At 38.4% G+C, this 13,433-nt stretch overlaps 1 protein-coding gene across 2 annotated transcripts in view; it reads right to left on the bottom strand.

The window, feature by feature from the left end:
- Positions 1-3,634: 3,634 nt before the first annotated feature.
- The window catches only part of Pdgfd (platelet derived growth factor D), a 233,129-nt gene continuing 223,330 nt past the window's right edge, over positions 3,635-13,433 (bottom strand). For both annotated transcript variants that reach the window (XM_004661892.3, XM_004661893.2), the window contains exon 7: positions 3,635-3,985. In XM_004661892.3, the coding sequence (XP_004661949.1) occupies positions 3,860-3,985 (126 nt within the window). In that variant the 3' untranslated portion in view covers positions 3,635-3,859. The remainder of the gene's footprint in view (positions 3,986-13,433) is intronic.

Here is a 13,433-nt window from a genome sequence, read left to right as displayed (position 1 = left end):
ACTAAAGTGTATTTGTTAGAATTTCAGGCATGGATACTAATCTATGAATTTCAATTTAATGTTTTAACAGAGACCCTAGGACAATATGAGACATTTTGACATTCATTGAGTTATTATTAGAGTAAAACTGGACACATGGGCATTTTATCATGTGAAATATACCTTTAACACATTTGTATTGAAATGATTTTGTATATAGTTAGCATGGTGTTTTACATAAAATCTCAAGTTGTGTGAATTAACTGTTATACATAGGATTATTTCCTCATTCTCACCCCCACCTTTGACTCTCACATTAATTGGATTTCTGGTGGTAAACTTGATTCTTGTTAAAGAACCATGTACTTCTCATCCACAAACAGTCTTTAGCCGCTCTGCTGAGGCAGCAGTGCTCCACCATGCAACTGGTATCCTGTCTCTAGTAGGAGGGCAACAAACCCGAACTGAAGGCAAAACTCTTGTTGCTAGGAGACATCTCTTCATGACCTGTGCTCTGTCACAACTCATCAGTCAATTGCTGTAGGAGGGTACATTCTAACTTTTACCTGAAGTGGCATCATGACCTATAAGCTGGTGTATCCAGGTAGAGGGAAGCCCAGCTAGAGGGTGGACAAAAGGCCAACAGGGCTGTGTTGCTATTTATTCCAGACCCCAAAGAAGAAATAGGATAGAAACTCTCTTACGTAGCCAGTGTCCAAGGAAAATTGTTCAAAAGGCCTCTGGGGAAAAGTCAAATGTAGAAGCAAGAATAGCAGCATGGAGATGACTGACGGAACACAAGTCTCATCTAAATGAATGGCCAGAAGCCTGGATGGTGCAGACCTGTGTGCACTGGGAGCAAGGGTTCCTTCTTTCAGCCATCCTAAAACGATGCTTTCAGATGTCACACAATTCTTTCACTTCAAACAGTTAGATACATTCATGGAAGTACTTTTGTAATACTGTATACCTTGTAAATTTGCAGTTGAGTACTAAATAATGGAGTAGTTTTGTTCAAAAGCAATATTTATTTTTCATGAAGATAAGAAGGCATATTACATTTGCTGTAGAAAATGCTATGAAAAGAAAAAGCTGTCTGTTACCAATATGACAAAAAAAGCCCTCATAAAACACTCGTTTTATGGAAGTGTTCTGCCCTATAAGAATATATTGAATGAGAGGCATTATTCTAGGTGAGTGAGATAGAAATGTGGATTTATTAGGGTTTGCTTTAAAATGTAATTTTTACAGTGTTGTTGTTTTCATTTTTTTATTCCTTTGATGACAATGATGCAGATTAATTGGCAACATGTTGGAAGTGAGGTAAATAACAGATAACCAGGGGACAAGTTTAATAAAACACAGGAAAGAAAAGGAAAAGTGAATTAATATGTTTGCTTACATTTCAGCTAATAAATAAAAAGTATAGATAGGGTTGAACTGAAGCCATCCTGGTTATTGCATCTGGAAGTTTATTGAAAATATAGTACAACACTCTAATGTTTCATATTTACAGCTACCATGTGAGCTGTACCAGCTAAACAAAGTGAGTGATGTAACACACCGTCCACTTTTGATCCAGGAAGCTGATGATGTTTCACAGAAAACTTGCAGGTTGTCATAGAGAGGGAGAGTAGTTTCTGATTATGGATGGCTGTATAGGATGTTTATCTTTTTTGGTGTGTGTGTGGTGTGTTTGTGTCTACATATGTATGTATGTGGACACACATATGTGTGGGTTTGTGTGCACATGAGTGCGCATATGGAGGCCAGAAGTTGGTGTCCGGTCTCTTCCTTGATTGCTTTCTGACTTATTTTCTTGAGTTTGAGGTATCTCACTTGAGCCCAGTACTCTCATATTTAACTTATGTAGCTAGTCAGCATACCCCAGGGTCTCTCCATTCCATTTTCACCTAGTCAGTGCTGAGGTAACATGTGGCTGTCATACCCACTTGCATTTTTGTGGTGTTGGGGAATCCAAACTCTGGTCCTCATTCTTGTACAGAAAGCTCTTTACAGACTGAACTATAACCCCAGCCTGGACTATTTCTGACTATTTTCTGGGATTCTTGGCAAGTAGAACATGTGGTATTTAATTGCACCACTCACACCCTGAATTACACCACCAGGCACTTGCAGGGAGGTATACTCAAGAACAAAGGTCTTTCTCCTTAAAGAGCTGAAGAGCAGATACTTAGGTGTAATTAAGAATGTGGATCTGGGAGCACCATACTTAGCAATCCAAATAGATCTCAGCCAATAATCTCACGTGAGGACTTAACTAGCCTGGGCACTGAACCTGAACCCATATGGGCTATGGTCAGTTGGGCCCTGGACTCCCAGAAGAAATGAGCTGTCCTTTTTACTCTCAAGGCAGGAAGAAAAATGTAGTTCTCCATGAGCTGCCCCTAAGCTATCTTGATTTCAGTGTTCCCACTTAAGTGTCTTTGTTTGGAGAATGATGAATGGCTTCCTACTTCTGGAGTCAATCTCTTTAAAATAGACAGGAAGGAGCCACAAATGGAAATTTACTCAAAATACCAATAACTGATGCAAAAAACTTTCATAGCAGGAAAGAAGGAATGAACTTGGGCTGCCACAATTTACAGTTTGTTCTATGGAATTAGCTTCCACACTTGGAAGAACACAGGACTCCAGATTTGATTCTACCTTGTTCAAAAACAGGAATGTATAATCTTGAACACATGATTAAGGAAGACATTGATACAATATGGTTGTTTTATTAACACATAAAAGCTTATACTTATAAATATTCCATGTTGGCTTCCTACGTACAATATGACATTATAATTCCATGTGTATATATTGAGAAAACAGGAACACAAAAGTGAAACACATAAAATTATTGGCATAGTATTAAGAATTTGAACCTATAATTAAATGTGTATCCTATAAAATAGTCCATCTAATTTCCAGTTATGTCAATATTTTAATTTTCTCTTGTCCAAATAACCCAATGAATACCACTTGGAAAGACATAGAAGTAATTCCCACGAAATTCTTGAGAATATTCGCATCTCTGAAGATGTTTAGAAAATGAATCCAAAATTCAGCTACACCTTATACATTGCCTCTTGAAAAATCGTGATAGTAAGCCCTCTGTGCAGTTTACTGTGATGGGTGGTAAATGAATTAAGTTGTCTCTGCAATTTTTACAAATATAGAATTTAATAATTGATTTTCTATCCCTTTTGCAGACAGGAAGTTTTGGTCTACATTGGTAAATGCAATGAATCTCATGAGAAAAACATTTAAATTTTTCATTTTTCCCCAGAAACTGTATTTTTCTTCTTAAACATAAGAAAACCCCATCTTTTGCTTTTAATAAACAAAAGGTTTTTCTTAACACAAAATTCAAAATATTTTGTGACATAAAATTTAAAAAAAAATTTATCTTCTGGATTTCTTAAAGAGTTTCCATACATTTAATACTCATTATTTTGACAAATATCAAGCATCTGAATAATGTAATCACTGATAAGCCCTTGTGCACCTGGTTAATCATACTGAGTAAACCATCTAATCTATTTACATAGAGAAATGGAGAAATGGATGCACCTGTGTGCATATTATATATATATATATATATATATATATATATATATATATATATATATATATATATATTCTTCAAATACTATAATACTATTATTAAATGTAATCCTATATCTTTGGCTATAGAAGTTGATGATACACTTTTTTATTTGCCATAGTGTTAACAAAGCCAGGTTGCCTCAGCAACCACTTGTATTCATTGCATTGCAAGCTGGAAGTTTGGCTGCCATGGGCAAAGGGTCCCTTACCACATCCTCCTTAACTAAAGTTCTCCCATGATTAATGTAAGTACGTGCATAGTCTTTTATCGAGGTGGTCTTGAGCTGCAGATACAATCACATCGTTCATGATGATCCAGCTGGATGTCAACGAGAGCCATGCTCTTAGCTCTGCCTCTTTTCTTGAAATGACCAGGCCCAAACTTCAGTACCTAAGATGAGAATCATGCTGCTGGTTAGAAAGCCCTTGGGAATCACTTCAATTAGATATCACTCACTCATTCCCCTTCTGATAACTGGCTCTTAACCACCTGAGAAATCTGATGAAAGCTATATACCTTCTGTGAGAATGCATGCATGTAAACATTTTTTTTTTTTTCAAATCACAGATTCCTTAACCTAGAAGGAGGCTTCCACTAATGGCCCTGCCAAACCCTTGTGCAGCATCTTTCAAGTTCCAAGGGATTTTCCCCAATGCCATTTTCCACCATCAGTCAATGTTTGCCATGTAATGGAGAGGTATCATTGTGCATATTTTACTGGTTGGGTTATAAGCAGAAGTCCCTTGTCTAGGGCCTTCTGAGGACTTGGACCTGGGACTTCCGGCATGTAGCATGTTTACCCAACGCTTTTCTAATGTGTGGTCCATTTTCTTATGTTCTATAAAAGTGAGTGTGGTCCTGACAGTGAAGTACAGTCGGAACCTGTTATGCTTTGCTTAGTGTGCTTTTTGGTCTTAGATGATGGTCAGATGTAGAAAAATCTTATTTTAATGCATGAATATCTTTCCCTGGTATTACCCCAATTCTTCACTATTATTCTCAGCCATTTCCTCAGGCTAGTATTAAATAAAGACAGTTTTAACCAACCCAAAAATATCTACTGGGAAAAGCAAACCATGACTAGAGTCCTCAGCACTCACGTAGCCCCTCTGTGCTCTGCTTTCACATAACCTTTAACCATGCTGCTTTAACCATGGGCCCCAGGGAGGCAGACAACAAAGTACTGCATCATTTTTGTGTTCATTGCAGCTAGGAATCTGGAGTCTGACTCACAAGAATAGTGATTCCAAAATCAGGAGCAAGAAGGAAGACACTAATTGAGTTTATGAGCAAGGCACAAAAATCTCAAAAGTATTTGTTATTGGTACAGCCAGCCCAAATGAGTTTCCATAGCTAATTATATCATCACTTCTCCTACAATTCTACTGCACTTTATGAATCAACCAATTTCATATGGCTTGCTATGTATTATCTATATTAATTGGATTATAAGAGCTTGTAGTATAAGAATAATAAAAATTCCTATCAGCACAGTGTTTCCTCGACACTGTTATAAATGGTTTTGTAAATATTAAATTATTTGGACTTCTTTGTGGGAGCTAGGCATTTTTCTAATTTAATTTATTCTAATAAAGGTAAAGCTTAAGTTACTTGCCTAAGATCATGGGGCTAGCAAGTGAAGAACTGGAATTTGACTACAAGTGGCCTGAGTCACGCCCTCAGACATGCAAGACTGTTTATCTAAGTCATGTGTTGGGAAGAAAGCAGCTGCTAAAGAAACACATTCTGGAGAACATGATAGGTGATTGTATCTGTGAAGAAGTATACAGAAAGCTCCATCTACTCTCCTTTTTGATTCTTCCCTGTGTCCCACCCCCCAATAAACACAGGAGGCAAAACAAAATATGTAAGAAAATAGGGCCAAGGCCAAAACATAGAGGCCTATGTTTTGGGTAAGTTTTAATTTATTTACAGTTTTGAGATAAATGTCAAGTCCAAAGAGAAGAGTTATAATGCCTGTGACTTTGGCCCCAGTATTTGCTCCTGCTGTAATTCTATACAAGATGACAGATACACTCTTGGGATGGAGAGATGGCTTAGTGGTTAAGCGCATTCCTGTGAAGCCTAAGGACCCCGGTTCGAGGCTCGGTTCCCCAGGTCCCACGTTAGCCAGATGCACAAGGGGGCGCATGCGTCTGGAGTTCATTTGCAGAGGCTGGAAGCCCTGGCACACCCATTCTCTCTCTCTCTCCCTCTATCTGTCTTTCTCTCTGTGTCTGTCGCTCTCAAATTTAAAAAAAAAATTAAAAAAAAAAGAAAGATACACTCTTCAGTGGAGAACTAAGTAATCAAAGTGATGGGTCCACAATTCATTGCACTTGAGGTATCAACTGTCCTTTCCCATAACAGGGGTGGATGCTCTACCATATTGGAAAGGATAAGGGTTGGACTCCTGTAGTTTTGCAAATAATGTCTCCATTTCCTTAGTTTTGTCCCAGACTCACTGCATGTAAACCAGATTTGGGGCATGTAGGGGTATGATATGATTTGCAAGTGAGCATGATAATAGTCTTTGTTTAAAGAAGAACTTCTCTAAGGTCTAATAATTTTCCATGATTGACATATGTAAAATCAGTGCTCTTTTGATTTTCTTTCTCATTTGATGGCAAACAAATGTGAATGTTTGGGATGAGAAAAAACATGGGCAGCTTTCCTAACCAGTCTATTGATTGTTCAAGGATTTTTCTCTGTTATATTAAGTAACAAGAGCACAGTATATATGTGTTTTGCTGATAAGAAGAAAAAAAATGAGTTGGCAGACACTTTCCTCAGCCAAGACAGCAAAGCACTGTTTGAACAAAGTGAAATTGGACTGCTTTACTGGCTGATCACAGTGCTGATGTTCAAAGCTTTCAGACCATGTAATAGTTTTAGGTTCAGGTACACCTCATTGAAAGGAGGACAACAACAAGGCTGACTTGAGGGAGCATGGAAAGTTAAAAGAAAAATGAAAAGCTTTTATTAGAGAGTGCAAACTGGGTTCTGGGTTATCTGGCCACCTTGAAAGGAAAGGAACCGGTAAATTAATTACAGCAACTGAAGGAACTTGCTAATAGGAACCATCACAAACAGCTTTTCTATTTTCCAAGCTATGACTCACAGCTGTGAGCGTACACAGGGAAATAAAAATTCACTGAGGTGTAGCCAGCCATTTCTTAGCACCTATGGGTGAAAATGGAAATCTTGACTCCTTTCCACCCTGTGGAAAATCACATGCAGCCAGGAAAGTTGACATCTACTAAACCGAAAGTGACTGAGCAAGTTGGAGTCTTTCATACCACCATATAAAATCAGAGATGCTCATTTCTGTAAATTACCACATCATAGTCACAAAGAAATTTAACTACAGTTACTTGCCTTGTTGTCAATAAACTCCCGAATGAATCATTGCCATAATGTTATCACACTAATAAACAATACCCAACAGGAAAGCTATCTGCTGAGTTGGGTTCTTGTTTATTGGGGATATAAAAAATGATTGTTAAGAGCTTATAATAGTTCTCAAATTAATGGCTAACATAGGAATGTAAGTACATATTTCAGACAAATGCATTGTACAAACCTGGGTAATTATGAGTTTATTTAAGATTTTTCCAAGCTTCTAAACGGAGGTGTATTCTACACACACACACACACACACGTTTCTTCCTCTTTTTTGCCTGTGTGTATACAATATGTAATATGGTGTGTGTATGTGGTGTGGTGTGGCACCGTATACACTTTCCTATAGCATGGGTGTTGGGGGCATGAGTCTAAGGTGGTCTGAGTAGAATGCTGGGAATCCTGCTCCATTGCTGTTCTTGTTTTGAGCTGGAATCTGTTGATTCAGGACTTTGCAGGGCTTTGACAATTCTCAAACTATTTCTCTGTGGGACTAATGTTACAGGGGACTGTGGACAGACACACTTGTTTATGTGGGAGCTGGAGATTCAAACTCTGGTACAGGTCTCAGTACCTCATAGGCCCTCATGCTTGAATTGGAAATACACATAAATGCTGAGCCATCTTTCCAGCCTGCACACAGTTTCTTAAGAAAAAAATAATCATTTTTTGTTTCTGTTTTCACTTCTTTCACATATAAAGATTGTAAAAATATACAGCCAAATTTTTAAGATATGATAGTGAATTATTCTGAAATGTAAATGACTATGAGGAAAAAAGAGAAGAAAAAACATTTTCTCCCCCGTGGGTAACTACTCATAGCAGAAGCTGAGAATTGTTTGGGAAGAACTGATACCAAATCATAAGACACAATATTAATAAATGACAGACAGAAATGTTGGACAGTTCAGCAATGTTATATAGAGAAGTATGAAGAAGACAAAAGTCTGGGCTACAGTGAGGGTTTGGAAAATGCTTTGTATCCCCAGCGGTCATGTAAAGCAAGAGACACTGATGTGCATCTACCCAGTGTACCTGTGGCAATGGGAGGCAGAGGCAGGAGAATCCTGAAGCCAGTGAGACAGCTAGTCTGACCTTCCCAGTGACAAAACAACAAGAACGACCCTGTCCCAAACAGAGTGGGAGAAGAGGACCAACTAAATGTGAGATTGGCTTGCAGTGGAGTTCCAGAGCTTGAAATTAGATTCACGTGTCTTTGTTTACACATGTGGGCCTAGCATGCTGCCTGTTTTCTAAGTTTCAGCAAGAAAGCCTGTGGTGAAACTAGGAAGAGACGGAAAAGGGTGTGCACATGGTATTAGAGTCCTCAAACCAGGTACCCTTTCACTGGGCAAGTGAGTCATTGGGCTGAAAAGTACTCATAATCAAGGAAGCCAGACTGCTCACAAAATTGCATTCCTGGTGCTGTCATTTACCCATTTACCCAGAATCCCCCCCTACCACCAACAGAAAGGCCTCAGTTATTAGCAACATTATAAGGACATGAGCATTACTTTTTCTTTGTTTTTGGCTTGTGTGTGGGTACATGTTGACATATGTGAGTGAAGTATGTGTGCTACAGTGCACATGTGAAGGTCTGAGGACAACTTTGAATGTCAGTCCTCACCATCCCCTGTGTTTTAAGAAGGATCTCTTTTTCATTTCTGATTTTGCCAGGCTAGCTAGCCTGTGAACTTATGGGGATATTCTCCTGTCTCTGTCTCTCTTCTTCTTGCAGTAGGCACGCTGGGATTACAGATGCTTGCTCTATAGCCTCCAGCTCTGTGCAGGTTCTGGGATTCTGGGGATCTGACCTCAAATACTCTTACTTATCTGGAAGAGTTTCATCCCCCAAGCAGTCTCCCAGGCCCTCCTTCCATTGTTGTAGCTCATGTCTCTATTCTTTGTATTCACTTAGGACTTCAGCTACCAATTTAGTTTACATCCTAACACAATTTCAGCAAGATAGGATTTTAAGGGGAGGTCAATGTGGAACTGTTAGTGTACTGTGTTATTCAATTTCAAGTCATTCTGGAAACACAGAGTTGCAGGTTACTGAGAGAAACTGAGGCCCTGGGAGCTTTCAGTGTCTGGTCTTCAGCTGTCTTCCCATGTCTTCTCTTTTCTTGTCCTGCCACTTTGCTGGTACTCTCCTATTAAGAATTCAGAAAAGGTGCTGGAGATATGGCACAGCGGTTAAAGCACTTGCCTGGGAAGGCTAAGGATCCAGTTTCCACTCTCCAGGTCCCATGCAAGCCAGATGCACAAGAAAGCACAGGATCTGGAGTTTGTTTGCAGTGGCTAGAGGCCATGGTGCACCCATTCTCTCTCTCTCTCTCTCTATCCCTCTCTCTCTCCCTCCTTTCCTCCCTCTCTCTCTCTGTGTCTGTATTAAATAAATAAATAAATAAATAAATGAATAAATAAGAATACTTACTTTATAAAAAGAATTCAGAACAGGCCTAACTTGGGGTCATACTCCACAGTGGGAATTAAGGGAATGAAGCAAGAGTTTCTTGAGTATCTCTAGTAATGCTTTTTCCAGAAAAATAATATTAAGTATTTTCCTGATTTCTCCTATGGCTACTTATACCCTTGACCCAAAACCTCACTGCTTTTTTTGCCAGAGAGTAGAAAGTCCTTGAACAAAATTTCATTTTTCCCTTTGCTTTCACTTTGCAGTGTTAGGTAATTGTTTCAATAACAGATGTCTTAAACCTGTAAGAGGTGTAAGTATTCCTTTTTTATTTCAAGTGTGCAACCTAGACTTAAATTCTCAACATCACACTGAAGAATCATTGCCATTTGTGCCTTTCTTGTTGAGTATTATGTCTTATGACTTGATATTCATCCTTCTAGAATTTATGAGTAACATTACATTACTCTAATGTATCTTATATTTCATGCATAAATGCCCACTTATAACTCTTAGCTCTCAAACTGTAATAGGATGCCAAGTTTTAATATAAAATTCTATAATAAAATGCAAAGAATTCTCTATAATCATTTTCCATTGTTTCACAGAGACTTAAATGATTCTAATACTGTAAATATGCATGGAACAAAGATGGGCTGGGATCTATTCAGTACAGTAGATATTGGTCACATGAAGCAATTTATACTTCAATTAATTAAGATTAAATTCAATTTAAATTTCAGATTCTGGAGTGAGTAATTGGCTTAGTCAGCAAAATGCTTGCCTTACAAACATGAGGACTTGAGTTCAATACCCAGAACCTGGATAAGAAAGTTGGACATAGTGATCATTTATCATCTCCGGCTCACCAGCCAGCCCACATAGCCTAGTTGGCAACATCTAGGCCAATGAGCCTTCCTGTCTCCAAAGTAAATAAATAAATTAAATAGTACATGGTGCCTGGAGGAATGACACCTGAGGTTATCCTCTGCCCCACCCACCTGCACTGCGCAATCCACAAACATGCACAGATGCAGCAACAAGTCTTAGTCTCTCTGCCTTGTGTGAATTTCACGTGCTTAGCAGTGTCAGGCTTCTAGCATCACCTGCACAGTGCAGATAGGGATCATGCATTCCATCACTGCAGAAAGACTCACTCCACAGCATGGGTGGTTAAAGTCAGCATCCTGACAGTATCACTAGAGGAAGGACAGGGAAAGAAATGGCGATCTTTGTCTGCTGCTTCCCAAACTTTTGGTTGTTGATTTAACAGACACAGCCTGGGGACTAAATGTCGAAGCACAGTAGGTATTATTGGAAAAGGTCACCATTTTTACAAAAGAATTTCATGTTCTCAGTCACTGTGTATTCTTGAGGAAAGAAGAGAACTGAGATAATAATGCCATGTAATTGTATATGTAATATGTTTTCTGAAGCTCTCCTTTATAAAGAGTCACCACCCAAATATCTTTCAAAAATGATGTAAGTCACTTTTCAGGTCACCCGTAGTTTCTTCTCACCTTTCTTCTATGAAGTGGGTCATAAAACCTGGTATATATTTTCTGACTTTTCTCTGAATCAGGCAAAAGACTCATGTTCATGTACATCACGTCCAACACACACAGGGAACATTGTTATTATTAAGGACAAAGGGACTGCAGAGCGGAATGAGTTAACAGGCTTGAGGTGTCCCGGGGTCACCATCTGATCAATCACACTCCCTCTATCATATTTTCCATGACTATTGGCCCTTAATCAAACCTACTCTACACAAACCACTTAGGCCAGTATTTTTGTTGGGGTTTTTATTTCCTTATGGAAGTATGTGTGTCATAAAAATTATCTAAATTTGTATGTATTTCTCTTATTATCCTTTTATTATGTTGGCCTCAGTCATGAGCCCAGAATGAGTAGAGGACAATATTACTCTAAGCTGACACCAGCAAATTCCAAGAGACACAGAAGGGATATTAGGAAAGAGAGCAAATGCCTAACAGGAAACCTATGCATTTTTGAGAGCAGAAAATAATGAATAATATTATAATTCACTGGAGACTAAGAAATAGCATGACCTGTGAACAGAGGGCGAAATGGTGTCAGCTTCATGACCCATTCTCTCTTTTTGCAGATTTTAATCCCTTACTGTTGAGCATTGAAATATTTGTGGTGAAACATGCAGGCTTGTATGTGACAAGCTCTTGTTATTCCCTTAAGGGTGTCATCTCTCATAGAAACTCATTTCACATCTCATCAGTTGCAAGTGGGAGCTGGGGAAACTGCTTTTTCATCTTGCAGAGGTAAGGGTACAGAAACAGAATGGATAGAATAAAGGGCCTGAATTTTTTCCTAATGAGTCCAGGCTCAAACAGCCCCTATTTCTGAAAATGGAAGAAGCCTTCTTTTCCCCACAGAGCCCTCAGCCATGATTATTATGACACATTTCAGGGTATTTTGGTAGCTGAGGGGAAATATAACAGGAGTGTTTGTTCCAGGCATGCGGTTAGTGACGATATGATTGATGCTGCTTCATCCTTTTGTCCAGCACTTGGCAGGATGATTTTCGTACAGGGCTCTGAAGAGCCTTAGAAAAGTTCAAAAAAATTATATATTATAACATATTTTGGAGAGAGACACTGCCGGGTGCACTGTTAGAAGGATGCCAACATCTTAGACCTTCTCACAGCCAACAAAGAGATCAAGGGTTTTCCCTGCTAGATATTAATTGTGAACAGAAACTTAAAAGTAACTGTTACTGTGTACAGAGATAAGAAGGAAACCAGAAAAAGAATGGTAGCTGGGTCCCTTGGATGACTTCAGAGGTGACTGTTGGGAGACAACAGTCCTTATGGGTGTTTCCAGAATAAGGAATTTTAAAAAAAAGCTGAAATGTCTGTCGGAGCTGAGAGTCAAGATAAAAAGAAAGCACTCCATAAATGCATCAAAGGAATAAATTTGCCTGTTGTTCCTCAGTCATTGCAGGGGAGATCTTGTCTCTTCCTGAATTATTTTAACTCTAACCTGATTATTGCCTTTTGCATTTATCCTCAGGGTACGACTAAACATTACAAAATTCACATTCTTAGACTGAAGGCTAACATCCAGTCTAGAGTTCATCAGTTCATACCAAAATAAAACACAATGAACACAGACAATAGCATTCTCTAGATATGAGAACAGCTTATTATTTTTCCTTTCAAAGCAGTGGGTGGAGTAAGCAATTCTTTTGACTAAGAAAATATGTTTCATGTGGGTCTAAAATAATATGTTCAACTTTCCCCATTGAGCATGACTACTATTCTAACAACTTCTACGTTTCCTGGTTGTAAGCATCAGTGTTGAGTTACTTGTTTTCCTTTAGCCCAGAAGTTACCTGTAATTTAGGAATATTGCATTGTATTGCAAGATACAAAGGGACAAAATAAAAAGGCCTCCAAAAAAGCTGGTTTTATTTATTTTACTTTTATTTTTGCTGTTTTGTGTTTCTTTTTATTTTAAGATAGAGTGTCATCTGGTAGCTTACATTAGCCTTGAACTCACTATGTAGCACACTTTAGCTTCTGATTGATGGTAATCATTCTCTGGTCTCAGCTTTCCAAATGCTGATGTTTCATACTTGAGCCAGAATGCTTAGCTTCCAAAGTCAGTTTTACAAAGCCGAAGATCTTACTTAGAACTATGCATCTACTAATTTATTTTGTTGGATATTGATAGAAAGCAACTCAAGCAATCGTTCCTAATAATACCATTGCTTCATATCCTAATGGATCTATTTGCAAGCATATTTCCATATGAAGTTTCATACATTATAAAATTAATTTCATAGGCATGGTTATAGTGGATTCTCACAGTAACTCTGGGAGAGGTTATTGCATTTCTCAGCCCTATTCCAGGTATCCACAAAATGAATTTTCTAAAGCTTGTGATTGGCAAATGCTCCCACCACTAATTAGAATTTACTATCAATGCCAGAACAGCTGTAGCTCCTCTTAATTCCATTCCTCTATAGTCAGCAGTGTACAA

This window comes from Jaculus jaculus, chromosome 3 (genome assembly GCF_020740685.1).
Source record: "Jaculus jaculus isolate mJacJac1 chromosome 3, mJacJac1.mat.Y.cur, whole genome shotgun sequence".
Lineage (NCBI taxonomy): Eukaryota > Metazoa > Chordata > Mammalia > Rodentia > Dipodidae > Jaculus > Jaculus jaculus.
This window is presented reverse-complemented; position numbering and strand designations above follow the sequence as displayed.